The following is a 27,403-nucleotide window of genomic DNA, read 5'->3' on the forward strand; positions in this document are numbered from 1 at the left end:
TGATGTGAGCCCATGGGAGCTGAGATGCAAGGCTGACAGCCTCTCTTTATTGAGTGTCCCAGTAAGCAAACCACTGTAAATCACCTCTGTTGGTAGCTCTGCTTGCTCTAGGGCCCTGCCTGTACTTACACCTCCTTCTCACACCCCAAGCAACAAGTCAACATATGACAGTCCTTAATGCATTTCACTTTCCTCCCAAAGAAGAAGCAGAGGGACCCAGATGTACAGATTCAGGCTTTGGCTTAGAGCTGCCTTTTTGACCAGACTGTGTTGCTGTATGCAGGGGCCATTTTGCAAAAGGTGGTGTTTTTTGGTTTTGATTCCTCCTTGTGGCCCTTGTTTTCTGATGTGTTTCTGAATACATCAGAAAATGTCTAACTGTGATGGGAGGACTGGGGTTCTGGAATGATGATTTGCATTAATCTAGTGTTTCTGGAAGCATACTTCTTTTAAATATTAATATTATTCAGCAGCATAGTAACTGGAGAGCAAAAGGGCAAAGAAACCTCACAAAAACATGTTTTTCTATGTTCAAGGCCATGTTCTCCTGTAGGATTTGTTGCCATAAATTTTTAGGCTACAAAACAGACTTTATTTTGCAAGAAAGGCTGCCAGTTACCAAGAGAGTTAATTGGTTTACACTGTTTTAATAAGACCTCCTGGGAAACAGATATAATAGTGGAGAGCCAGTATCACATCATAAAATACACTTTATAGAGGATATTGCAATGTAAGATACAGTGTGTCTAACTGGAAAGTATTTGCTGAAGTTTCAGAGAACAATATCTAAATCTATTATGTTGGAAGCCTGGAAATGAGGCTATATGGCCACAGAAGTTAAAATATAAACAAGTTGGTGATTTAGGTGGAAGTGGTCTGCCACAAGGGAATCAAGCATTTTACTGTGGGCAGGTCGCACAGAGACCTTCCTATTAGAGAGGGAAATAAAAGAGTGCAATGTACAGTTTGCTACAAGCACTTGTCAAACCAACCTCTCTCCCCTTTTCCCTTGCCAACCCCATGGTTTCCTGCAGGGAAGGCATAAGGTAAGTAATGTCACAGGGAATTTACAGACCTGAGCTTGCACACCAGGGTGTGAGGTCTGTGACCAAGGTGAAATAGCAGAGCTTACCACATTTTTTGCTCGTAGGTTGCGAGGTGGAAATCCTTGGAGTCAGACCAAGTTACTGCCGCGAGTACTTCAGTGTCCCAACAGACAGGAACTTCGCAGACGCCATCAGCGATGCCCTCGAGTCTCTGTGGTACGTCACAAGATTTTTGCAGTGTGGGGTTTCCTCTCTCTGGGACAAATCTTTGGATTTACTATCAGGGAAATTTTCAGGATGAGCTTCCATGTAGGAGGAGGAGGGCCAAGAGTGCTTTAGAGTATCATCATAGAAACAACACCATAACAGAAATAGGGCCTTACACTAAGAGTGGAGGGAAAGATGTGCTCCTCTGTTTCGGTGTAGTCTGCAACAAGGAGGAGACATCCTGACTTAATTGCTTGTAATTTGCTGTTTCAAACAACTTCAGGATGAGTCTGAAGCCTTGCATGTCTACTCCTGCAAGAAAAGGCTTTGAAATGCTTGTATTTAGACAGGGGATTTGGAAATTCTGAAATTCAGCTCCAGTCACTTGTTTATGAGAGTGATGGTCTGGCTTTTTCTTCATTTTAGAACATCTCAAGCCAAATATTTTTGGGACAGGGCATTTATTTCGTGCAAATATGGGAATAGAATAGAATAGAATAGAATAGAATAGAATAGAATAGAATAGAATAGAATAGAATAGAATAGAATAGAATAGAATAGAATAGAATAGAATAGTTCTATTGGGAGGGTCCTACAACAGCCATATAGTCCAACTGATGGGAATATATCTCTCAGACAACTGCTAGGAAAAATGTATGCTCCAGACCCAGCTTTCAAGTTCCACTATCTCTCATCCAAACATTTACAAGAGACAATTCCACATAGGGTGTAAAATCAGGGAAGGTTGCACCATCACATGCTGCACCAATGCCTTACTTGAACTATAACTGAGCTCCTCCTTTTAAAGCCTTGTTGGTTCCATAATTAATCCAATCCTAGGAGACCCTTCTACTTCAATACTTGCAATGGCCATAGCAATTTGAATCCAAAAAGTTTTGTATTCAGGTTCTGAGTGTTGATTGTTCCTGAAATAAAGGCTCCAAGATTATGAGAGTGCTCTTGGGGAAGTTGCTCCCAGTTGCACACTGGGTCCTGCTGCACAGAGGCTCACAAATAAGTGTTGTTTGCAGCATGGGCTTAGACAGAAGGTTTCTGAGACCATGTGAGAGGTTTTATCCTGAAATTATTTAGCTTAGATTTAAAGAAAGTTACCTGCATGTGACATGAGGAAGCCATATGTGTCATAGGAGGCTTTCTGGAGCTTTTGCAATGCTTTTAATTCAGTGAATAAAAAAGGGAATGGAAGATGTAATACAGACATCAGCTTTGGCTTCTGGTAGAAATCCAGAATTAATGTAGAAAGATTTTTGGTCTGGTATCATTTTGGGATGGGTCAAGATATACTTGAAGCTTCTTGCCTGGTTTCTGTGAAGCACAGTGTGTAAGGGTGCTCAGTGCTGTTTTTCAGCTCTGTAATTGTGAACATAGTGAAAAATGAGACACAAACTGCTAAAAGTACCAGCCCTTCAAGCTGTTATTTTTGGGTAGCTGGAGAATTTCAATAGCTAGTTCTGTCAAAGCCACAAAGCTGCCTGTTGCTGTCTGTGGTGGAAAAGGAAAGGGACACAACAGTGTTGGTGGAACAGCTTGGAAGAGGTGAAAGCTGATGATTTCAAGAAAAGTGTAAGTCCCCACCACCAAGATGTCATAAATAACAGCTACAGTCTTCTGAAGTGCCCAAATCCCACAGATCATCCCAGTGCAGCAGGAGGTCCTGTCACTGGTGTCTGTTTACACACCATCCCTGGTGAATTTCTTCCTTTTCCTTTAAACTAAGTGCCCTGTATCCAACAAGGTGGGAAAGAGGAAAAAGTAATGCTCTCACATAAAACTAATAATCAGGTTTGGGTGTGAATACTGCAGGGACTTTAAGAAGGGAGGGTAGAGAATGAAAATATTTAAAATCTGGTAGGTTTTCCTTATTGTTTCTCTCATCCATCCTCTTTGTTTATTTCTTTAAGATTTAGAAGAAGTTCCATGCTGCTGTGCCAGCCCATAAGAAGTAAAGTCTCTGAAATGCTTTTATTGTAGTCATATTCATTTAGGAGGATTTAGCATCTCCAGTAGAAGAGTCTTCAGCTTGTTATCTATATCTTTCACAAGTGCTTTTGACTTCTGGAGCTGTTCAAAGGCTGGCATATGCAGTGTGTTCCCTTTCCACACCCTAGGTAATTGGAAAAGCCCATTAGGCTGAGACTGTCCTTAGCTGTATGTGAGAAAACAGCCTGTGGCAAGGGCAGTCTGTAGCCTGGAGCAGTGCCTTGCTCAGCAGCCCTAATGGCAGGTATCAGTAGTTAAAGAACTGCACTTGGGCTCCCACCATTAGCAAACCTTGCAGGGACTCCAGGGTGAAGTACCTAACTCATCAGGGAGCCACTGAGCTTCTCTTGCAACCACAGGAAATCATCCTTCAGCAATATTCTCCAGTCTTTTCAAACAGGTGCTTCAAGACCACTATTTGGACCAAGAATATTCAAAACAAAGTCAAGCATCTGTTTTTGACAAGTGAAACTAAAACCTCCCTTGAATCTTTTCAACAACTGTAACTTATGGGTTGTTGTAATCTACCTACCTGCCTGGGGAGGTGCCATGAGGTCTGCATTGTACTTGCAAAGCATGCTGGTAGAATATAAAATACTTTTTGGTGTTGCCATCAATGCTGTCCAACTTTCTTCAGCATTCTTTTCTACGTCATTTATTTGGAAAGTTACTGGTGATGGAAGAAGACAGGACTAACAGAATACTTCTGTCTGAAGACAGAATACTTCTCCCATGTAAGCCATGATAAGGGTTTTCTTAAAAAACTTAGAAAAACCCTTTTTTTCCATAGAAAAACAGGCAAAAATTGAAACAAAGTCAAGCCCCAGACATGCTGTACCAAATCCTGCAAACTCCTAAGCATGCTGCATTACTGGAGCTTGTCCCATTGAAGTAATTAAATATTCTTCCTTACAGCACTGAGCCCTCATGGAGAAATCTCACCACAGCCTAAATGAGATCACTTGCTTTATGCAATAAATCTCTTTCTTAGCTTCTCTCTTGGTCAAAATGATAATTTACTTATAGGTGAGAAGACATAAATTAGTTTAAGTAGCTTATAACACAGGTACTGCAGCAGAAGAGAACTAATTCAATAGGTTCAATGACTGTGTATGCAACAGAGAAATTACAGGGTCAAATTTTAAAAAATAATTTATGCCTAATACAGATGGAAAGTAATGCTTAAAATGAAACTGGGGGGAGGGAAGCATTGCTTCATTTAAATTATTTTAAAACCTTGAAGAGTGAGGAACAGCACTGTTCTGCAGGGCCAGCCGTGGAGAAATTCCCACCCCAGCAGACATCTTCAGCTTCTCGCAGGACTGCTCCTCTGAGCCTTCTACAAACTGAAAAATGCAAATGACAGGCTCTAATTCATTCACTCAATCCCTCATCTCTGATTTTGCCTCTTCTGTCCCACTAATTACACCAGACTACCCAGGTGTCTTTAATCAGACATGCTGGACTAACAAGTCTTTCTGTAGAGATCTTAATATGGATGAGAGCATGTAATAGGGATGGCATGCTCTGCCATATATTAAGTACAGCACAAAAAGACTGGGTTTGGGTTCAGGAGTATAGGTTTGTGATTTTATCCACACAATTTCTCTCAGGGAGATTTACAGAGAACAGTAAAGTGGTCATGAAAATGAAATTAAGCACTGATGTGTGTGCTATCCCCACTAATGAGGCTGACAGCAATCAATACAGAAAGGTGTGATCAGCTAAACTTGTGCAATTCTGAGATTACCTTTGTTTCCCTTGCTCATGTTCCTGAATAAAACCCCCTCTTAAAATCTCATCCCAGTTCATACTGCTTGGTATTTTGTAAGGCAGAGCACATCCTGAGTTGACCTCTGTGGTTTGGAAGACCTCACACAGTAGAAAGCCAGAAGTGCCAAACTTTAATTAAAGCACATTTGACTGGTAATTCCCATAATCCTTTTAATAGGGGCATTCAGCACAGAAATCAGAATTTCTTTGTTCTTAAAGGGAAAGCTTCTTTCCTGATTCAAATAGGTTAGTAGAGGACTGCCAGGCCAGCCTGCACATGGCAGTTTCCACCTGCTGCCTCTGATGGGAGTCTCAGGCAAACTCAGGAGACTCTGGGTGTGAATAATGAGCCCAGCAGTGCAATAGGTGGTAGGACAGCACAGGGTGCAAGCAGAAAACGGGGGTTTGTGGCTCTACATGCTTGTGAAGACAACAGTGCCAGCAGCCAGGAGGTCTCCATGCTTGTCAGCCCTTCACTCCTTGCCCTCTGTCCCACCCCCAGCAACAACAGCGCCGAGATGGCTGCAGTGTACTACGAGCGCATCGACGTGGAAGGCCACCACTACGGCCCTTCGTCCCAGCAGCGCAAGAACGCTTTGAAGGAAGTGGACAAAGCCTTGAGCAACATGATCTCACTCATCAAGGTGAGTGGCTTCCATAAACCCAGCTCCTGGGAGCCTTTGGAGGCTTTTAAACTGGTCCTTGTGGCACTGCCCAGAGCCTGTTTAACACCTGTAACTGAATGCAGTGGCTGCAAATTTTTCTTTCCTGAGAAAAAGGCTACTGAGTTCATGTGGAAGTCAAGGCACCATTACCCTGATTATTAGTTTCATTGATGGCATTATAACCCTCCTGGTGGATTTATACCAGTTGCCACAGGAAGCCACAAACCAATATACACGTTGCTCTGTTTATGACTTGTGTTTCCAGCTGGACTTCATTGTAGGTGAAGAAATCAAAACTGTGTTTCCTAAGGTTTGTGGAATCAGACTATTAACTTCTATAGCAGCTTTTATGACAGCATTCAGAACTCTGTACTTTAAACTTGGTTTTAGAAAAAGCATTATTGAAATGATTTTGCAGTGAGAAAATCTTTTGGGTAAATAGCAATTCTATGAATATTTCTGACAATGATAAATGCATGTTGGAGTTTTTATGTGTTTCAGTGAAGAGAGGAATATGCATCTTCAATTTCACTAAATATTAAAAGCTCTAATGCCAAGTGCTCATGTTTGGGAGGGAAAGAGAGAAACACCCCTTCCACAAGTGGTATCATGGCAAAATTGCTATGTGGACTTGTTTAGGAAAAACTCTGGTGCTAACTTGTCAGACTCTTCCAGAGCAGCAAGTAAAAGTGGGTATCCACCATTATGGGTGGTGGCAAAGCACATTGCAGGACATTGATGGATATGATCCTTCTGGTTAACTTCCACAGAAACAGTGGAGGTCAAAAGGTGATTTACATTTTCCAGCAGGCACAGACAGTGCCAGGCTCTTACATGGCCCTAAAAGTGTCATACACTTTCCTCACAGAGCAAAGGCCTTCAGAATGATATCAACGTCCTCCTCTTCTCTGATCATGGGATGACAGACATCTCTTGGGCAGATAAAGTGATTGAGCTGAAAAACTATATCAATATGAGTGACACCATACAAATGAAAGACCGAGGTCCTGTTGTGAGCCTCTGGCCAGCTCCAGACAAGCATGCAGAGGTGAGTACAGCCTAGTTGTTCACCTCAGTTTTGTGTTTTCTCAGTTTTTATGCCAATTGTGTCTTCTGTTTTCTCTTAACATCCAAATACTGCTCTCAGAGATGTGTGCAAAAATCAACTCTTATCAGGAGTCAGACTTGGATCCTGTGACATCCTTGTGATGCTGGTTTCCAAAGGAAAGTAACACCAGGCAAATTAAAAAGCATGAACTTGCACTGTTACATGGCAAGGACACATGCTTTTAAACCCCACCCTTATTGCTTCTGATAAATAGCTAAAAGATTTTACTTCAAAATGCGCTTTTAGGATTTTATATATATTAGTCAATTTATTGACACTCTAGCAGCTAGGATGTTCAAATCATCTGAAGCAGGTTCAGGCATTTATATTCCAGTAAACTTCCACTGAAGAACCAACTCCATTAGACCAGAATTGCAATATTGTCCTTGGAGGAATTTTTGATGAAGCATGTTGGATTGAGTCAACCATAAAAGCTCAATGCTAGAACTTCAGGGTTTTGAGGGATAAATTAAAACAATAGAGAAAAGATTTGAAAATCACTTGAAAAGAATTAAAATGTAATTTCTCTAACTAATAGACAAATGCATTATAGTTTAACCCAAAACCAATGCATGAGGAGTCATTACTGCTGTTCTCAGAATATAGATGAGTGGATGTACAAAATGGGCAAGTTGTTCCCCAGGCAAATAATTTTGGTTTCTACATTATATTTCATCCAGTTACAGTATATTGTAGCCTGTGCAATTTTTAAAAGAGAATATTTGCTGATCTTTGCACCCAATCTCTTTAGGAATTGTGTGTCTGTGATATTGTGAACATTTCAAATTAGTGCCAGAACTGAAAGTTGTCTTAGAGGCATGCATGAGCAATTCACTCTCAAGTGCATCACAGGGGATCACAGCATTGATGTGCTTAACCCAGAACTCCCTGGTTTTGTAGGCCAGACCTTCAAACAAGGGCAAGTTGCAACTTCACACAGCCATAGGGTTTCATCCAACAAAGCTCTTCAGCACATCCTTCTCTCTCGTTAAACACCCAAATATTCCTAAGGAGAATAAAGTACAATGCCTTATACTATTGTTTTGTTTCCTTCTTTTATTTCTTTTTAGGATTTCTTACTGGAGGGATGTTTTTTAAGCAAAATGAAGTTGATTTTCAGTTTCCCAATAGCTAGATTCTCTATTTCTAATGAATTTTAAAGAGCTATGTTTATGAGTTGGAGTATATTATAACATAGTGGTTATCATCTCTAAGAATTACCCCATTTCAAAGCACCAGTACTGGTGACCACTCTCTAGCCCTGGTCATGGTGGGAGAAATTGTGCCATCACACCCTGGTAATATCCTTATGGTCACTGCACATCAGTGCACATATCTGGCACACATATACACACCAGAGTGACTTAGCTGAAAGGCTAGTGAAGAACCTTTCATTCTTTGAAGAACTGAGCTATTTATTCCTGAAGATTATTTATATTTAACTTATTAAAGAATAATATAGAGTCTAGAGGCTCCAATATCTGCCTTCTCTTTGGCATATGAACATCTTTTCCAGGCATTTAAAATCTATTTTCTGAATAATTTGTGGTGTAATGACATTTGTGTGATTATATTCCAGACAGTATAATTAATATTAATAAACCACTTGTATGGCATTGTGCAGATTCAAAGCTGCAGGCTTTGGCTAATTAATCTCACATCAGATAACTAACGCAGCAGATAACTGAGCACTATCAATCCCTTGATAGTGATTGAGTGGGTGAGTGCAGAAACACAGGTGAGGTGACATTCATTCTCCACTCAAGAGCACAAAGAGGGAATGAGTGGCAGACAGAAAAGATGATATCTCTTTTCCATGCCTGTCCACAGTCCACATGGTGCCTTTGAGTGTCTCACCACTTCACTCACTGCCTCCTGTCTCCACAGGTGTGGTTTCTCCTGGTCTGTTTCTGCAGGTAACACTCACATGTATACATTTGTACACTCATGGTACAAATGTATACATGTACACTCACATGTACAAATTTGTGAACATGTGTATTATAAATACACACAATACATGAATTCATGCATTCCTATGTGTTTATGATGCAAGTTTTTAGAATCCCCTAAACCACACAGGCAGGTTTTGTCCAGCCATGATCTTTGGACAGGCAAAGTCCTGGTGTGAATGTGCTGAGGATTAGCCATTACAGAGGATTAGCCATTCTGCAAATCCAGGTGTTTCCATGTACCCATTAGTGTATTTATGATTTTACAGCCAGATCGTGTTCTAACATTCATTTGTTTTGCAGATATATCAAAAACTGAAAGCTGTGGAACACATGGATGTTTATAACATACAGGATATTCCAAACAGGTTTTTCTACAAAAAAGGAAAATTTGTGTCTCCACTAACTCTCGTGGCTGAAGAAGGATGGTTCATAGTAGAGGTAAAGTATAGAAGCAAAATACTTAGACAGGAGTGTGGAAAGGTGCAATATATTACAGATCATTGAGTTAAAGTCAATGGGCTAACTACAAAACTAATGTCAAATTCTGCTGTGTGCTTAAAAGAACTTAAATGTATTGCAGCTATCCTAGAGGAACCAGTTAAATAGTCAAGGTACCTCTTTTTTCTCTGTTGTCATAAAGCAGTAGTTCTTGTATTTTGCATTCCAATTTTGTTGCTTTACTCTTTTTCTCCCCCATTGCCATCTACTTTCATTTCAGACAAAAAGAGTGTTACCATTTCAAGTCCTTATTATCCTCCTCCTCCTTATTATGCTCCATTCAGCAGTACCTTGTGGCAATTTTTCCTTCTGCCTGGCTTTCCTCCCATCAGACTGTCCTAAAAAATGCCCCATTTCTCCCAAGCCCACCAGTCTCAAAAGGGTCAGACTGGAGATTTACTCCTCAGAGATTCCCATGCACACACTGAAAACCTGGGAACTTGTTAAGCAGAGAACACAAACATGAAGAGATTTTTCATACTAACTTATTTTTTTACTATGAATTGTTGTTGTTACTTTGTCCTTGTGTCACCACTGAGCACGTCCACATTACAGATACTAACTGCAGCTCAGCACAGCTCAGAGGGTGAGACAACTGTGTATTTTTAAGGAGGTAAACTGAGCAATGTATTAAGTGATTTGCCCAAGGCCATGCATGAATTCAGTAAGTTGGCAACAGAACCACGGAGTCCTGGGTTTCTTTTGTGTCCCAGCATAGTCAGTGCACTTTGTTGTCTTGTAGGTGATTGTAACTCAGCTCAGCACCTTTCATGGCCTTCAGAGCTACTGCTCACCAAGCTTTGCTCAGTCCACACTACAACGTTTCTCACTAGCCAACATGAATTTAGCATAATAGTTCCTACAGCTTAATAAAAATGCACCTCTAAAAAAAACTGATGGCTTTTGAATACAGCTGGATGAGTACCACACTTCTGATTAAAAAAAGTATAAAAAGCCAGAGTTAAGATTTAGACAGGTAAAGTAGGAATCTGAAACATTTTCTCCAAAATTATTTTTAAAAAATACAACTAAACTCTCTCGCACAAAAGTTCAAAATCGAACATTTTTACATAGTCTGTAGAAAATAAAAAAGCACTTTAAAAATCATTGGAAGTCTGACAAACCTTAATAACAGTGCAGCAAACACTGCTGCTATGATAATTATTTCTGTCTCTCTGCCCATTCCTTCCCATTGTTTCTGATTTTCAAGAATGTCCTCTCATTAATGCTGTCAGATTTTCCTTCTCTTCAGTACATTTTCATTATCTGTGAATGGGATATGAAAATGAAAGTTTCCTGTCATATTTTTAAAGAAATTAATGTGCCTTTTATTATACTTCCTGCCCAAACCAGTGAAGAGAGGATGTGCAGCTCTTCCCTGTCATGCTCCAGGGCTTTTTAACTCTCTGTTAGCTAGTGGATAGCTAAAAGCTGTTTGAAAAAGGGGATTCTGTTGATGGTGGGGGTTTTTGAAAGAGACAAAGGGGGTGTATCTGGAAAGTTGTTTCCCTCATCACGGAGCATAGGAACTGAAGTCCATCTATGTTTTTGGTTAAATCAGGATGAGGAGGGATTTCATGCTGTATCAAAGCTGATCTGCTCATATGCCATTGTTCCTTTCACATGAGTGAGTGGTCCCCATCCTTTAGACATTGCACACTCAATTTTCTTTCTTAAGAAGATAAAAATCAGACAAAATAAATGTTTATAAAAGGAAAGGGGTCCTCACTTAATCTGCTTCACCATCTGCAGGGGCTGCAGCACTTGCCCAAAGTGGGAATGTGGGAAACTCTTGTGGGCATCTTCTGTCCTTCTATACCTGAGTGAGAAGGCTAGACCTGGACACTCCAGAGGACTGTGCAGCTCCTTCTCTGTAATTATCAGAGAAATTAGTGCCATGGGTCTGATGAACTGTCAGTTGATGTTCTTTGTTTAAGTGAAATTCCTGCCACAGTTTTGGGGTGATGTGGAGTGCCACATCTGTCTGCTGCTATCCCTAAGGAGCACGGGACAGGAGAAACTCATGGACAGGTTGGTCCAGCATTTGATCAGCCCCTAGGGACTGCTGCTCTGACAGATATGGCACTGTTGAAGGTAAAAAGCTATTGATACAAAGCAGGAGAAAGTAAGGAAGGAATTTAAGAGTACATCTTAAGTGCAGTATGGGCTAGGAAGAACAAGATTTATAATGATAAATTAATAAAGCATAGATCCACTGAGCAAGGAAATAAAACAGAGCACAGGCCACAGAGAGTGGGACTGTCTCAGGTCAGAACCAGTGTTCCCTGGAAAAAACCTCATTGCTTTCATACAGAAACAAGTGGGGAGAAGAAATAATGATTAGAAAATATCAAGTAGGGGGAATATTTGTATTATTAGGCTGAATAGTCAAATGGAGAAAAAAAATACTTATTTTTTTAAGGTGTCAATGGCATGTGGGGCAGAGCAACACCCCAGCAAACCCACAGAAGTGCATGGTGCTGGGTGGGAGAGCAGTGCTGCAGGTATGGGGAGAGTGAAAGCACCTTCCTTACACAAGTCACATATGACTGTGGTACTTCGTGCTTGTGGCAGAAATCTACATGAGTTGTCCTCCCCTCCCTGTGGAGGGGGAGGTGATTACTCACTGAGACAGCAAAGCCTGTCAGGAGGGGTCACCCCTCCTGGGCATGAGCTCCTGTGCAGGTGACAGCACAGTGTGGGGCCTGAAGGGGTGGTACAGCACATGGAGACACAACATGGCACCCCACAGTGCCCAGCACAGCTCACAGGCAGGCACTAACCATGCTCTGCTGTTGTCACCCAGAGCAGGGACAAGCTGCCCTACTGGGAGAACGGGACGGGGAGGAAGGAGGCGTGGCAGAATGGCTGGCATGGCTACGACAACGAGCTCATGGACATGAGAGGCTTCTTCCTCGCATATGGCCCAGGTACTGTGCCACCATCCCTGGTGTCCCACTTCCCCTGCAGCCCCATGGCCCTCACCCCTGCAGCCCTGCAGCCCCTGGCACATCAGGACCCTGATGCAGCACTCTGTGACACCCAGAAATTACAAATAGATGGCAGGATTTCCTCACAATGGAGGGGTTGTTGCACTGCATCTATTTTATAGCTGAAGAAACAGGGCAGAGAGATATGAAGGGATTTAGTCAGCCTCTCTCTGATGTCCCACGGCAGTTACTAAATCTTTGCCATGTTTTCCTAAATTTTGGCCTAAATTTTCAATTCTGTTTGAAACACATGAATCCTGCTTTTGTCGGGGAATTCAGACTTGGCTACAGCAGGGCACTTTCTTTGGGAAGGTTGCAGCATAGCTCACCCATGTGTCTGATGGGCAGACACATAACTCCTGGTTTCTACTTCATCTGGCCCTTTAAACAGGGCAGATCACCAGGCTAATTGTATTGCGCCAGTGAAAGCAGAATGTGCAATACAATTATGTCAGGCTATTATGTCTATCAAGCACATGCAGTAAAGTAACTCCTGTACTTAAAACTTCAGAGCTTTCTTTAGTTTTTATAATAAAATTGGCCTAGGAGTAATAATAATGAATAAAATTGTTTAAATTAACGTTTTTGCTGAGCTATGCTCTAAATTGTATAGCATGCCACATCCCAGCCTGGTGGGTAAGTCCCAAGAAAGGCAAAGGAGCCCTTGCCTCCCAGCACCCCACATTCCAGGGTTGCCTGATGCCAACTCCTCTCTTTTGCCTGCAGATTTCCGATCCAACTACCGCGCGCCTCCCATCCGATCTGTGGATGTTTACAACATCATGTGCAGCCTGGCAGGAGTACAGCCACTGCCCAACAATGGCTCCTGGTCCAGGGTGGAGTGCATGCTCCGAAACACAGCCCCCTTGGCACCGCTCCCCCCGCGCAGCAGCTGTGCCCTGGCACTCGCTCTGCTCTCCCTGCTCTCCAGGCACATCTCCTTACTGTGATCCCTGAACAATGTCACTCAGTGTCACCAGCAACTCCATCCTTCTCTCTTTGTTTTTTTAAAGTTCTTCATTTGAATAATAGCTTCATTAATAGAGGGCTGTCCCCCACTCCTCCATTGTGCTCCACCAGGCATGAATCTGACCCATCCTGCATTTACAATGGTTTTAACATGAAGCCAGGTTTTGTGCTGCTCCAAACACAGCCAGGGACAATGGTGTCACTCACCTAGATTTACAGCACTGCCAGTGAGGGCACAATCCTGGCTGGGTGTCCACAAAGTTTTCTGGTGGGTGCACGTGGGGATCTCTGAGCATCAAACACATCTCACCCCAGCATCTTTCACTGAGGAGCTCACTCTGGTTGGCCATACTGAGAAGTTCAGGAGTGGAGACAACCTCTCTGTGTGTAGCTGGGATCGTCCTGGTTCATCCTTCATCTCCAGCTCCAGCAGCAGCCGAGTCCCATCTTCTCCTTACAGCACCAGCCAAGCCCTGTCTATACAGACACAGTCTTTAAAAAGGCAAGAGCTTTGCTGAGGGACCATAATGCTGAGAGAGGTGGGTCAGCAGGGGAGCATCCTGCTTCTCTCAGCCTTTCCTTCTTTATTTTCACCAACACAAGTCCTGGCTCTGCCCACTTCCAGGGCCAGGCTTTCCTCACAGACCACAGCAGAGGGAAAGGCTGGGAAAGAAGAAAGTGACAGAAATCCTCCACTTCAAAGCCAGTGGGAAAATGAATAGACATCTGGACACACAAGGGTCAGGAAAACATAGGATGAGGAAGGCTGGCATTTAACAGCCTCTCTGCTTTTCCTGGTGAAGATAATATCACCTGATCATGTTCTATACTCAATTGCATTTCTGAAGTTTTTTCAACATTTACTGCTTTTCTATCAGCTTTTGCTCTCTGCACCTCTGCCTGGTGATCAGCACAATTCCCTTTATTCTGCAGCAGAGAGAGAGGTCTACACTGATAGATCTCCCACCCTCCCAGCTAATCCAGGTGATTTTTTCCACCACGGGCCATCAAGCACAAGCAAAGTTGTAACAACAAAGTTAAATTAAACAGCAGGAGAGGATAGAGTTGTTGCCAGAGGTGCCTTTGGGAGTGCACAGCGCTTTATCTGATATACCTCTGAACCAGGAGCTTTCAGCAACAACTGCCTTTGGAAGGACTGAGGTCCCTCCCCATGTAAAACAAACCTCTAGGACTCACAACTCTTCTGGATCCAGGGACAAGCACGATCCCAGTATGTGTGCTACAGTGCATTTAAGGGTGAATGATTACACTGGGGGGGAAAAAACAAACACCAAATTAAACTTGACAAAAGACTTCTGTAATAGCTGTAAAGATTTATGTAATGTGTTATTAAAGTTCAACTGAACCATCAAATCAGTTGGGAGAAAAATGGAAAAAATCAGGCTTTGTTATTAGACTGTTGAGTATAAAAGGCAATTTAGTGCTTTCGAAGCATTTGCAGTAGCTGTAAAACAAGCACCTATTGTTCAGAGTTCCCTGTTGCTCTTTAATGGACCAGGCTCAATGAAATCACTGGAGCACATTTTTAAAGAAAAAAAAAAAAAGAAAAAAAAAGAAAAAATTAAGTCAGCATACAAGATAACTAAATTACCAAGTTTTCTCTGAAAATCATCAGGTTAAGATGCCATCAGTGCCTGCTAACCCCTCCACAATGTGCCATTTTAAGTCTTACCAGAGAGCAGAAGCCACGGTCTTCTTACAGAAGAAATGTTTCTAAAGGTATAAGGGTACATTCAGCTCCTCAGTTATACAAACAGAAACTGAAAATAACAAATTGGATCCCTTGAGTTGTTCCATGGATGGGCCATGACACATGAAACCAACACTGATCCTTGTGAGTACTTTGTATAACTCATTTTTGTCAGGGTCCACACGCAAATACTGAAGGGTAAATCCAATTGCAATATGATTTGTTTGACTTTAATGCAAGCATTGTGTGTATGGTAAAAGATACTTGGTCTGTAAAAGCAAAATTTGATGGCAGATCTTCAAGAAGCTCGCTAGCTTCAGGAGAACTACAGCTCATTATTTTTTGGAAATTGCATCTTTCTTCCTCAGAAATGTCATACCTCTGAATCAATTCACGTTCTCATTCAAAAATCAAGTGTCTTAACTCTTGCCTATTTTTCTGTATACTATGCAATGGAGGTGGGTGTATTTTAAAACCTATTTCTGAATGATGTTTTTATACAATGATTGTGAATGAGTGAATAATTCTAAAAATGGTGTTAGAAAAAGCACTTCTTTGTAAATACTGTAAGATTTTTGAAGAAAAAAATAGCCCAAAACCTTCCCTTCAACACTTTGCCTTTCTTGTCTAATTGCTGCATCAAAGTGTGATAAACAGTGTTTGAAGCTTGTGCTGATTAATTATCAGAAAGACGAATGATAACATTGTTTAGAAATGGCAAAGTTGTCAGCATGTAAATTAAGGACATTAAATGCATCACATGAGATGATGTAGCTGGCATATGCTGTCCTTTTTTCCAGATGTATTTCATTATTTAACCTTTTGAACATCCATTCAGGAACACATCATCCCCGCTAGGCAATGGACATGACAAGACATTTTGCATTTCGAAGAAGAGAGGTGAGCCCGGGATGGACTCTCCAGACCCACTTCTCTAAGGCTCCTGTGTCACCATCACATCAGCTGCTTGCACAGAAATTAAGACCATTGTCCTTGGTATGAGGGTGCGTTAGGCTCAGGCTGTCCAGAGCTCCCCTTTCCCCGTGGGAGATGGTGCAAATGTCAACAAGACCTCAAAAACCAACCCTAGAGGCCTCAAGGACAAGGGGGCCCTACTCCACTCTAAGCTCGACAAACTGACAATGTCCGTGAAAGAGACTAATTTAACAGAAACAAGTCTCCAAGCCTACTCAGTAGAATTTATCTCCTTTTCCTTGTATTAACTGACCACACAGCAGCGAGGGGACGATGGAGGAGGACCAGTGCAGGTATGCCAACAAGTCCTTTAATTCCCAGCAGGACTTCCTCTGAACCAGGAGCACTGCCAAGGTCTGCCAGAGATGCTCCCCTCATGTTCCATGAACATGGATCCTCAGGAAAGGGAGGTGCTGAGGGACAACCTGCACAGGAATAAGTCTGTCAGCTCCCCATAACAGTGCCAAAAATGGCATTTTCACAGCTTAATAAGATGAGTCCTTTTTACCAATGACCTTGGTGGCCATGCAAGTGGCCTGGCTGGCTAAGGCTCAGCGGGTGAGCCCTCCAGCATCCCTCTGGATGCAGCCTGCATTGCCTGCACAGACTGCAGCACCATGGAGACACTTTCCATTGGCCCAGACACCAGACTGTACCCTTCACAAGTACAGAGACTTTGCAAATAAGGGGTGAATGAGAGGGTTTTGCAGTGCTGGTCATCTTCCTTGTCTCCTAACTAATACATCACAATACATCACAAAATCACAGAGTATTCTGACTTGGAAGGAACCCGCAAGGATCATCAAGTCCAACTCCTGGCCCTTCACAGGACCATCCCCAAGAATCACACCCTGTGTCCAAGAGTATTGTCCAAATGCTTCCTGAACTCTGCCAGGCTTGGTGCGGAGGCATCTGTCAGATGTTAGCCCATACACCCCCAGGGAGGTGCAGACCAAACGAGCTCTGGCCACTGGGAAGTGAGAAGTGTTGGAAAACTCCATGTAACATTTCCTCGCCTTCTTTTCCCTGTAGGGCTGTAGCAGAGAGGGCAGGTAGCAGCAAATCCAACTGGAATTTTTAAAGAAAACATGGCCTAATGAGGAGGAAGGTGTGAAACCCTGCATTTTAGCATAAGTCTTTAACAGCTGTTTTAAAAGACAACTGTCACATACACAGAAAACCTTTTTTTGTGTGTGTGTAAGTATTGAAACAAATCTAAGTTAAGGCAAGGTTCAAAAATAAGAACATTTCAGAATTATAGTTGACTGAAAACATTAATTCTCAAGCTTCATAGAGATGGACTGCATGGATTATATGGACTGCATGGATTATTCTGGTATTTCAAATACATGGAAATTTATATGGACTTAAGAACCAGTATAAGGTTGTCCCAAAGCCGTATCAATTACACCAGTTCAGCCCTGCCAGCCTAGTTCCATCAGGAAACCACTGTGAGTGGCCCGGCGGCCTGCCCTGCCCTGCCCTGCCCTGCCCTGTCCCACCCAGCCGGGTGTCTGTCTGTCCGACATGCGGAACGCCTTGTGCAGCCGCAGCACCGCACCACGGCTGCCGCGGGTCTGCTGCCCTTCGCTGCACCGGCTCCAGGAGCTCCACGTCTCTCACGTACCGAGGAGCCCAGAACGGGACACACATTTCCCCCCACGCCTGTCCCTCTCTACCGCCCATTTCCCGCCCGCCAGGCGGGGCCGAGGCCGCGGCCCTGAGGGAGGGCGGGCGGGCGGGAGGAGCCGCGGAGCCCGGCCCGGCCGCGCCCCCTGGCGGCGCTGCCGCAAACCGCGCCGTGGGACCGGCGTGTCCGGGCCTTGGTGAGGGGCGGAGGGACTGGGACTCTCCTTCCGTCTGCGTCTCTCGCCGCAGCTTTTCCTCCTTCTCCCTTTTAACTCTCCCGGTACCCTTTGTGCTGGGCCCATTCCTCCTCACCCAAACCTGCTGCCTCCATGTAGCACTCTGAGCTGGCTTCCCCCCTGCTCCTGCTTGCACGGGAGATGAGTGGGCAGAACAAGACCTTCGTGTGTACATGGCCCTAAATGATCCAAGAGAGGAACCAGCTGGATGTAATCCCCACTCTCAGGACTTGGGCTGCGTCTCAAGCTGCCTTTGTTGTCATTGTAGTCTGATCCCACTGGTGGGGAACAAAGCACATAAAAGCAGGAGGGGAGGGGAGCAGCGGGAGTGACTCACCTGTTGCTCTGCTACTTGTGTCCACTTGAAGCTTGGCTCGAACACAGAATCCTTGGGTCAGATGTCCCACACACTGCGAACTCTGAGCTTTTGTCAGCACAGGGGAACTCCGACTAGAACAGTCACAGGTAGCAAAGAAATGGAAGAATGGGCTGAGGTGGGGGAAATTCAGTGCTCACTTTCCACACCAGCACATATCAGGGCTTAGCTGAGCTCCAGGTAGTTGATTTTGATCCTCCCTTGGTCGCAGCAAATGAGGCATTTTAGTATCAGGATTGTATCTGTCTTCAGGAGCAAGGGACACCAGTGCAAGCATAGAGGATGTTCCTCTGTCCCTCACCAAGGGGTTGCAGGGAGCCAGCCAGCCCCAGAATGTCAGCATTCTCTGCTGAGAACACGACCAACCAAACTTCTGTGGCTGCCAGAGTGGGCATTGACAGCTCTTGAGCAGCCCTCTGTTTTTCCCAAGAAATTAATAATACACTAAAACATTACTCATCTCTTAGACACATTGTTCAACAAATATTAATTAAGCCACCAAATTGGCTGGGGACTGTCATTTCTTCCTTGCCAGACAGAAAAAGGGAGGCTGGGGTGGCATCAGCTGTTGCAAAGTCTTTGGAGTGCAGGTCAGGCTTGCAGGGGATCATCCACAATCTCCACTGAACACTCCCTCAGCCTGCTGCTCTCACTGGGCTGCCTCCAGGCAAAGGCTCCACATAAATCTACATAAGCAGGCCATGTGTCCATTAGAGGCAGTTTTGACCTTCCTTCAGCAATCCCAGGTGCTGCCCATCCTACAACACTGAAACAAGCAGTGCATTGACATTCACTGTACCCCCTGTTCAGGTTAACTTCAGCCCTGAAAGGACAGGACCATACCAAGGGACTCAGCAGGAGCCTGCTTCTGATTTCCGAGAGGTGCCTCACACCCTCTCCATGATCCCTGGGCAGAAGGAGGCTCTGACAAATTAAAGATTTTTTTTTTTGGAAGGGTTTATTTGCCTCCCAATGTATCCATCCATCCATCCATCCATCCATCCATCCATCCATCCATCCATCCATCCATCCATCCATCCATCCATCCACCTGTAAATTGCACTCTCCCTTGATACTTCTTCCATGCACTCCATACTGGCGGAGCTTTGGCATGCAAGACTTTGTGCCCTTGCTTTCCATAGTAGGCACCAATGTGGTTCTCATCTTACAGCTCATTCATTGTCCATGAGAATGTGAGGGCTGAAAGAGGGGTAATCCTGCTGACGCCATCTCAGCTGAGTAAATTCTGTAAGAGACAGGGACAGCAGCCCTTGCTCATCCATGGAGGGATTCTCCAAGAACAGCTATAACAAGGAAATAATTTTGGTCTTAAAAACTAAGATTTTGTAGTAGTCTTCAAATAGCAGCTGTGAAAGAAGACCAAAAAAAAAAAAAAAGCTGAATTTTTTTTACGGTAGAATTCAAGCAGTTTATGAGCTGGATTATACAAACTGCTTGCTTACACTGCTGCAGAGACTGGGTGAAACATCCTGAAACATCCCCTCCTGCCTTAATCTCAAGTGATTCCTTACAAGAACACTTCTGACAAAGAAAAATAACTATTTTCCCCCCTCTAAACAGAATAAAATTGTGAGGGCACTGAGCTTTCTTTGTGTTTCATACAACTTCTTTTGTCAAGAACAAATGGGATGAAAAAACCCAGGTCCTACAGAGAAGAAGATATTTAATATCCATAATGTGGGGAGCTTTCCAGCAGAAAAAAACTCAGCAGAAATAGCTGAGTGCAGCCTGTAAAGGCCTAGCAATTAATCACGCACTTGAAGAAATACAACACGCTCATAGAGGCTGAATTTTAAATGCTTGCTGCTCCAGTTTGGACAGTGACAAATTAAGGCCCCCACAAAAGCAGGTGTGGCTCTTGAAAAAGCCCTCTGAAGGCAATTAAAAATGGGAAACCAGCTGGTAACTGTGCAGATGTGACAGCTAGGGCAGCTCAGGAAATTAATACAAAGGAAGAGGATGGAGGAATAAATGGTGTAGGAGCTGAGGCAATAGAAACAGGACCCGCTCTCCACAGGGGGTTGCTCCACGGCAGGCGACGTGCCTCATCATGTGGGATGCACAAAGGGTGACAGCCACATATCCCCATTGCCTGGAGAGCTGCCAGAGACAGGCTTCAAATGAACCCCTCACTGAAGGACCCCAAAAACCAGAGGAGCTCCTGCTTTGTGTGTCACAGTTTCCCCTGGTGCCCAGGGGACAGCAGCATTCAAGGATGTCTGATGCAGATGGCCTAGGCACATCTGAAATTGTCTGTGGTACCCTGTGATGGAAAGGGCGAGGGATGAGGTCAAGGGTGGATTTTCCCAAATCAGCTTCAATGTGCTCCAATCCAACAGGTAATATCCAGCCAAGTTTCACATACAGTGCTTCATTGTTCTGGTCAGTTAATTGTCTCCAGTGTTCACTGTTCTGAATCAGTCAAGAAAATGGTACTTTGTCCCATTGAAAATACAGCAAATAATTCAGACACATGACAGATTATAAGGACATTCCATTAGGAGTACCACTGAGGAAGTGTGAGCAAAACTATAAACAGTGCCATGCAAACAAACTGTGTATCAGTACAAGCCAGAGCTCCTCACTCCATTTGGAAAATGATGTCCCCAAGATTTTCATCACAATTGCTCAGTGCTGTTCCTCACACGTCTACTCCTACTCTGCCTTTCTCCACACATCCAGTGTGTGTGAGGCATCACTGGGACAGAATTTACCTTCTACCAAAGTGCAGGCTGGGGGACTGGTCCCATCAGTCTGTTCTTCTAAAGTAGTTTGTTGATAAAAATCTCTTTCCTGTTGTGAATCTATGGACTATTTCTCAGAAAAAGCTGTCAGCACAGATCATTATACATTACTTTTTTGGTTGTTTTTTTTCACTCCTTGTCCATAGGAAAGGTGTATTCCTGTTAATGTTAAGCTTTGGCATCCTTCTAGGATGCTGAGCTAACAGCGTTTTATTTGAGACTGCTGATAAAGGGCAGAGTAGACAGGTCCTTACCAGTCTCAACTAGTAATAAATAAAAAGATCTCCCTAGTGAAGAGCTGCTCGGCCACCTGCTTGGCTCTGTGAAGCTGAGTATTCTCTTCTCTCTTGAAAAAAAAAATAAAAAATCTTGTTTTGTTGGACCTGTTTCCAGCACAGTATTGACAGTGTGAAGCATAGAAATTTTCTGTGTAAAAGGAGCTCTCTTTCTGTGTTCCCCTTCAACACTTGCTGCTTGTCACCAGTGTGGGTCATGACAGTCCTAACAGTGCCATCCTAGACAGAATGCCAAATAATAAGGCAGGAGGGCAGATTCACTGTGAGAAAGTACCATCCACCTCAGTACCTGGGCACAGGAAGTCATCGCAGCACAGAAACCCTCTCTGGCCTAGCAGCTTTCATATCATAAACACCCTAAGACTGAATAAATTTTATAACAAGCTCAGCATCCAGGGTCTCAGCCAGGGACAAGGGCCTCAGCTGGCCAGGAAGAAACCCAGCCTCAAAAAGCAGGAATTTTTTGCCAAAAATCCTGCAAGGGTGGGAGAAAGGCTGCAACCAGAGAGAGCCATGAACACAGCCTGAGGCTGTACTGAGCACACTACCAGCAGCCACAGGGTGGAGATGATCTCTGCCAGCACTTTTCCTCTCTTTGAAGGGATGGTAATGGGCTAATTTGGAACTGGCAGTGGGTAAACAAAGAGAAGATATAAGATGAATCTTATAGAATGATCTGAACCTGTTCTGCATTCCCCTTCCACTTCCCCTGGCAATCACAGATAGAAATGGAGAAGCTTTCAAGTGATGTTTAAAAAGTTTCATGTACCAGCATGGCAAACAGAGCCAACAAAACAACTTCCCAGCCTCCAAGAAGGGACAAGAGGAGAAGAAACTGTTTGGTGCTCATCCATTTTCCTCCTGTAATCTGTGGTGACTGGTGACTGCAGCCACGTGCAAACATCTGGGATGCACCACAGACCTGCTGGAGAGAGAAGATGGTTTTTTGAGCACAAAATAAGTTTGGAGACACTTTGCAGGCCTTGCAAGGGAATGAACAGCAAGCTATTGCATGTATGATAAGAATGGGGGGAAAAGGGAGATTTTATTCTAAGACAAATGTGGGTGCCTTGAGGGTGACCAAAACTTTCATGAGCAGAAACCTCCTGCACACATGAGAAGGGGGAGGCTGATAGCTTGAGACAAGCAATTATGACTTGTGTTTTAGAGGCTTGCCTGAGCAGAGGGGAATATCTCACCAGGTTTGTAAGATGTGCCTAGTTCCTACCTACTGGGTGAAGGGTGGCAAGTTGTTCTTCAGGCCAGGAGTTAACCAGGAGTGAGGAGGGCCACTGCACCTGAGCAGCAGAGAGGAGGAGTCCGCATGGCAGGACTGCCAGATGGCTCCTACCAGGATCTCTCTCCATCCCTTCCCACAGGGCTTTTCCAGGACCCCACTCCGCCTACAAACAGGGCACCTCCAGGAAAGCCAACCTCTGCTGCCCTCAGTGGCTGCACCATCTCCTGGCCCCAGCTGGGCATCACTCAGGGACACCAGTGCTTACAGTACCACCACAGACACCTCAGAACATTCCAGTATCAGTTCCTATTTATTTTAAGTCTGTATAAACCATGAAGGCAGGCACATGTAGTTCCCCACCTCAGCTGGCTTTTGGGAGTTCAGGATCCTCCAGCCTCCCAGTAATGCAAAGAATTTTTTCTTCTGTCTTGAACTGATATTCCTTCTCCAGCTGCTGGTCCTAACTGTGAATCCCCTGCTACTGAAGTACATCCTCACATTCCTCTGTCCTCAAGTTTTCCTCTTTATTTGGTGAACTCTCTCAGGATTTTAAGCCCTGATATTCCAATTCCTTCATCTTCCTTATGGAGATAAGGAATCCACCCTCCTTCTCTTCCCCTTGAGTTGCAGAGATCCCAATTTGGAAGAAATCTGGGCAGAAGCTGGTTCCTTCTGCCTGCTGACCCGTCTGTTCGTGGAGACCCATGCCAGAGTTGCACCCCTGACTGCATTATCCATGGCACAAGGCAGCAGTCAGGAGACACAGAATTCACATAGTACATGCCAATATAGTCTAGAGATTATACTATTATTTTTACCAAGAAAGAAAGAAAAACAAAAAAAAGGGGAGGGGGAAAAAAAGAGGCTGGCAGGTGAGACTAACTCCCTTGCTTTTCTCTGTCCTGAGAACCTGGTGGTCTCAACAGACTGGACCTGGCGACCTGCTCCTAATCTAGTGTTAAAAAAGGCAGCTTCCTCTTCCACAACATCCCAAGCAACTACTTTTTAGAAAGACAAACAGTTCTGAAACTGCAATGGTCTAAATATATTAAGGCAATAGTCTTTCATTAGTTTCTGGATCAAAAAAGGTCAATCCATCTCCCAACAAGTGTTTTAAATGCAGTGAAGGAGCCTTTCAAAGCTCTTTGTCATTCTGTAAAGCTTTTGCTTTCCAGGATTTTTTTTCCTTACTTCTGTGTGCAAAAATGAGTGGGTTTCTCCCTTTTTTTCCCCTATGATTTGGTGAAACTTGTTTGCTCCTAACAGCAAAGCATGAGAGGTAATTGTCTCTTGATATTGGGTTATAGATAACAATAAAACCATAAGGGCAAAGGGGTCTAACTTTAAGGAGGAGCAATAAATATATTTCCTGCCTTAGGTGTGAGGACTCCTGAGTTTCTTCATCGTGAATTAATAATAAATCTCCGGGGTCCACTGGCACCTACTTACAAATAAAGCACTGTGGTTACACAATAGAATAACTTTCCTTGTAAGTAAGAAGTAATTGGGGAAAAGATGGGACACTAGTCCCATCTAGACTAGATGGGACACAGTCCATGATGCTGGAAAGGCTCTGGGGAGCTGCCAGCCTGCCAGGCACGGGAGCCATGGGACAGCAGAACAATAGAGCTGAGGAGCTTTTTAGGTTTCCCTTTCTACTTCATGGGCTGGAGGTGTCTTCCTCACCCACCAGGCAAGGCAAGTGGAGAGGGCTCCAGCTGGGGTCCCTCTGTGGACTTGGCCCCTCTGTTCCTCAGGCTAGTCACCAGGGTGGCCTTGTGCACTTGCATCATGATGGACAAAATAGTTCCTGCCCCTCTCCTCCTGCCTGCCCAGTCTTGTGCCACAGACTTCATCTGACCTCTGCCTCAACACAGAGTGCCTTGGGAATTTTCAGCACTCCTTTAGAAGAAAAGAAAAAAAAACATATTGCTTTGTCCAGGTTAAAAAAGAAGAGGGGAAAAAACCCAGGTGGTTACTGTTTTAGTGAGCTGTGCCAGGGTCATGCTTTAGGTGAGTTTTACAGCTGGACCAGTTACAAGTATCTTAAAGTCACCATCAGCTTGTGTCACAAAGAAGCACATTAAACTGCAGCAGGTGGATGTACAATAGGACTGCTCTGAAAGCTTCACCTTGGGCCCAAGCCAGAGGCTTGCACTAAACTGGACAGAGAAGAGCCTCTCCCTCAGCATTAATTAATTTTAATTAATGAGGGGGGTGAGTGGCAGCAAGGGCCTGGGGCCCCACAGCCCTTCAGGGAGGAAGCTGAGACTGGGGATTTGGTTCAAGGCTACTGAGCAAGGAACAGCGGTGCAGAGGGAATGGGGAGACCTCACTGTGGAGGCAGGGACATCTACCATCTGCCATAACCAGCAAGTCAAATGTCCCTCTCTGCTGTCCTTGTCCCTGTCACTGCCCATAAGCCTAAGGCACACCTACCCCAAAGGTTTGCACTTCTGAGTCTTTAAGTCTGTAGCCCTGATGGCTGCTTGCAGTCACTGCCCAGTGGCACATGCTCAGTGTGTGCATGTGGAGACCCAGGTACATGAGTCATGGGTGGGGTTTGCATTCAAACGCTTCCAGTGCACAAGCTGCCCTGTTAAGTTAATTACTTAGGTCCTCATTTTCCAAAACCCAGCTAACAGGACCCAAAAAGGCTGTAGTGCTGTGGCTGTGCTCCTGATGTGCATCCTCTGGCACAGAAGTTTCATCAGCAATGGTGCAGCCCACCTGTGCTGAGACTGCAACTGGAGCCACAGCACAGTCACAGAGTGTGTGGGCACCCAGGACAGCCCTTGCTGGAGCACAGCCCTGCTTCATCTCAAGTGCCAGAGCTGGTGTACCTTCTGGCCTCTGCATGAGGAAAGCCCATATCCACAGGAGAGGCCCTGGCTCTTGCTTGTCCTCTCACTACTGGTACACTACTGAACACACTGGAAGCTGCTACTTTGCAGCTTCCTGCCAGAGTGACCCTCTTTGGTATTTAAAATGCCACTGGCCTAATTTTACCAGCAACAAGCACAGGGACAAGAAGAAAGAGATTGAGAACTCAAAACAAAAGGCTTCAGGTTTCCCTAAGCAAGCAAGCAACCAAAATATATAACTATTTCAGTGTATGCACAGCCATGTTGGTAAATGTATTTACTGTCTTTGCTTACTTTCACATAGCTGGCAGAACAGGGTTAGGTTTTATGTGCTTATTAGGATGAGAGAAAAGAAAAAAGATGTTAAGAAAAAGTACTTGGGATTTCCCGTTCCTTGTCCTCATTCATCACTTCTGTGACAGCTGGGCTAAAAATACTTTGCTAAACATGAGGACCTATGGGCATGAAAGGAAGTTGCTTATAAATGCAAGCTCAGCCATCTCCACACAAAACAACAGGCAATTATCAAAGCACCAGCATCACTGACTGCTCAAAATCCTTTTCTTTTTAAGTATCAGCTACAGTGAACAGGAGTCAGAGCCATGGGCTCCTTCCCTGCAGTTTAGGACAGGCTAGTAAGTTGAGGCCATTTTCTTCATATCCATTCGGCAAAGCACAGCTGAATAGATTGCTTTTTTAAGCATTTACCTGAGGCCTTGCTTGATGCCCTGAGGAAGACAGATGTGACCTGGTGTTCCAGTACAGTTAGGGGTTTTGTGTCTTCTCTTTCAGCCCTCAAATCACAGAGACACAGAGATGCTGGACAGAATAGCACATAGTCTCTTAAAAAAACCCAGGAGCAGCTGACAAAAGGAGGAAAAGAACAGAAAGGACTAAAATATGGGGGTATATTTACATTCCTAAACATTTTTAAAATTATAAATTGCAACAGCATGGCCTGAAGGGAAGTGCTGACAGGAGCACTGCACCTATCCTGAAGCAGCTGACCACCTTTTCTTCTCTAAGGTCTTTCTGAGGAGCAGGGAAACTGAAAAAGGGAAAGTAATGGAGAAGTGGAAGATTAGGCTCTAAGATTAGAATGAGGTTTTGAGAGGGTAGGATGAGAAATGGGCCAGAAGAACTCTCCAGTCAAGCAATATGTGGGGAAATAAAACCCCAACCTGAAGGAAAGTAAATGTCAAAAAGAAGCAGAAGATGAGGGGATTCAATAGAAGAAGGATATTATAGAAAGTAAGTTATAAGGAATACAACAGACTAAAGAAACAGTTGAGAGGCTAATGGAGACAAAATCTGGAGAGAAGACCTTTGAAAAAGTTATCTTACAGAGGAAAGATATCCGTAGATACTGAGGGATGTAAATCTACTCAGTGCTCTCAGCAGAAAGGTGTGACATAACAGCAAGAGAGTACCTCTTCAGCCAAGCAGTGGCCCTAGCCATTTTCAGTATGTTACAAATCATGTTTGACAAAAAAGATGTCACTTGATCAAGATCTTCAGTTTACCTGTCAGCAGAGTAAGTATAAAGAGAATTTAAGCCAGGCTTGCAAGCAAGTTTTAAAGTGCACGGTGTGGTAACTTTGTAGTTACCACAACAGTAACAACAGTAGTTTCTTTCTAATTACTGATTAGGCTAATTTAGCACCTAAAATAAAAGCACACCATAAGGAGAGAAAATAAAACAAAGTGCTCTGTGAGGGGAAATAGTGCTTGCAAACTTCTCCAATAATACCGAAAAGGCCTTGAAAGTTTGAGTCTACCAAAACCCAAAATTGACTTTGCCTGTGCAAAGCACTAGTGCTGGCATAAAGCCCTAACCAAACCCTGTCTGGTTTTGGGATTTTTTTGCCCCTGTAATTCAAAATGTACAATTTCATGAATATGAATTACAGTGGAAGCAGATGGATGAAGGGGAATGAGCTAAGACTAGGAACAGTGTGGTATTAGTATGTGCCATTAGCAGGTGACAAGCCAAGGTGCTTAAGACAGCACCAATTTTCAAGAGATGCCGCTCTGTTTTTTATCTTATAAATGTTGTAAATTCTCATGGCTGACCTTGGCAAACAGCAGTTCTCATGACA

General features: G+C 43.9%; 1 protein-coding gene across 1 annotated transcript in view; it reads left to right on the plus strand.

The window, feature by feature from the left end:
- Positions 1 to 15,692, plus strand: part of ENPP6 (ectonucleotide pyrophosphatase/phosphodiesterase 6) — a 31,013-nt gene extending 15,321 nt beyond the window's left edge. The window contains exons 3-8 of the mRNA XM_064710555.1: positions 1,151 to 1,262; positions 5,530 to 5,671; positions 6,561 to 6,740; positions 9,056 to 9,193; positions 12,060 to 12,183; positions 12,970 to 15,692. Of these exons, the coding sequence (XP_064566625.1) occupies positions 1,151 to 1,262; positions 5,530 to 5,671; positions 6,561 to 6,740; positions 9,056 to 9,193; positions 12,060 to 12,183; positions 12,970 to 13,193 (920 nt within the window). The 3' untranslated portion in view covers positions 13,194 to 15,692. The remainder of the gene's footprint in view (positions 1 to 1,150; positions 1,263 to 5,529; positions 5,672 to 6,560; positions 6,741 to 9,055; positions 9,194 to 12,059; positions 12,184 to 12,969) is intronic.
- Positions 15,693 to 27,403: the final 11,711 nt, after the last annotated feature.

This window comes from Zonotrichia leucophrys, chromosome 4 (assembly GCF_028769735.1).
Source record: "Zonotrichia leucophrys gambelii isolate GWCS_2022_RI chromosome 4, RI_Zleu_2.0, whole genome shotgun sequence".
NCBI classification, from domain to species: Eukaryota; Metazoa; Chordata; class Aves; order Passeriformes; family Passerellidae; genus Zonotrichia; species Zonotrichia leucophrys.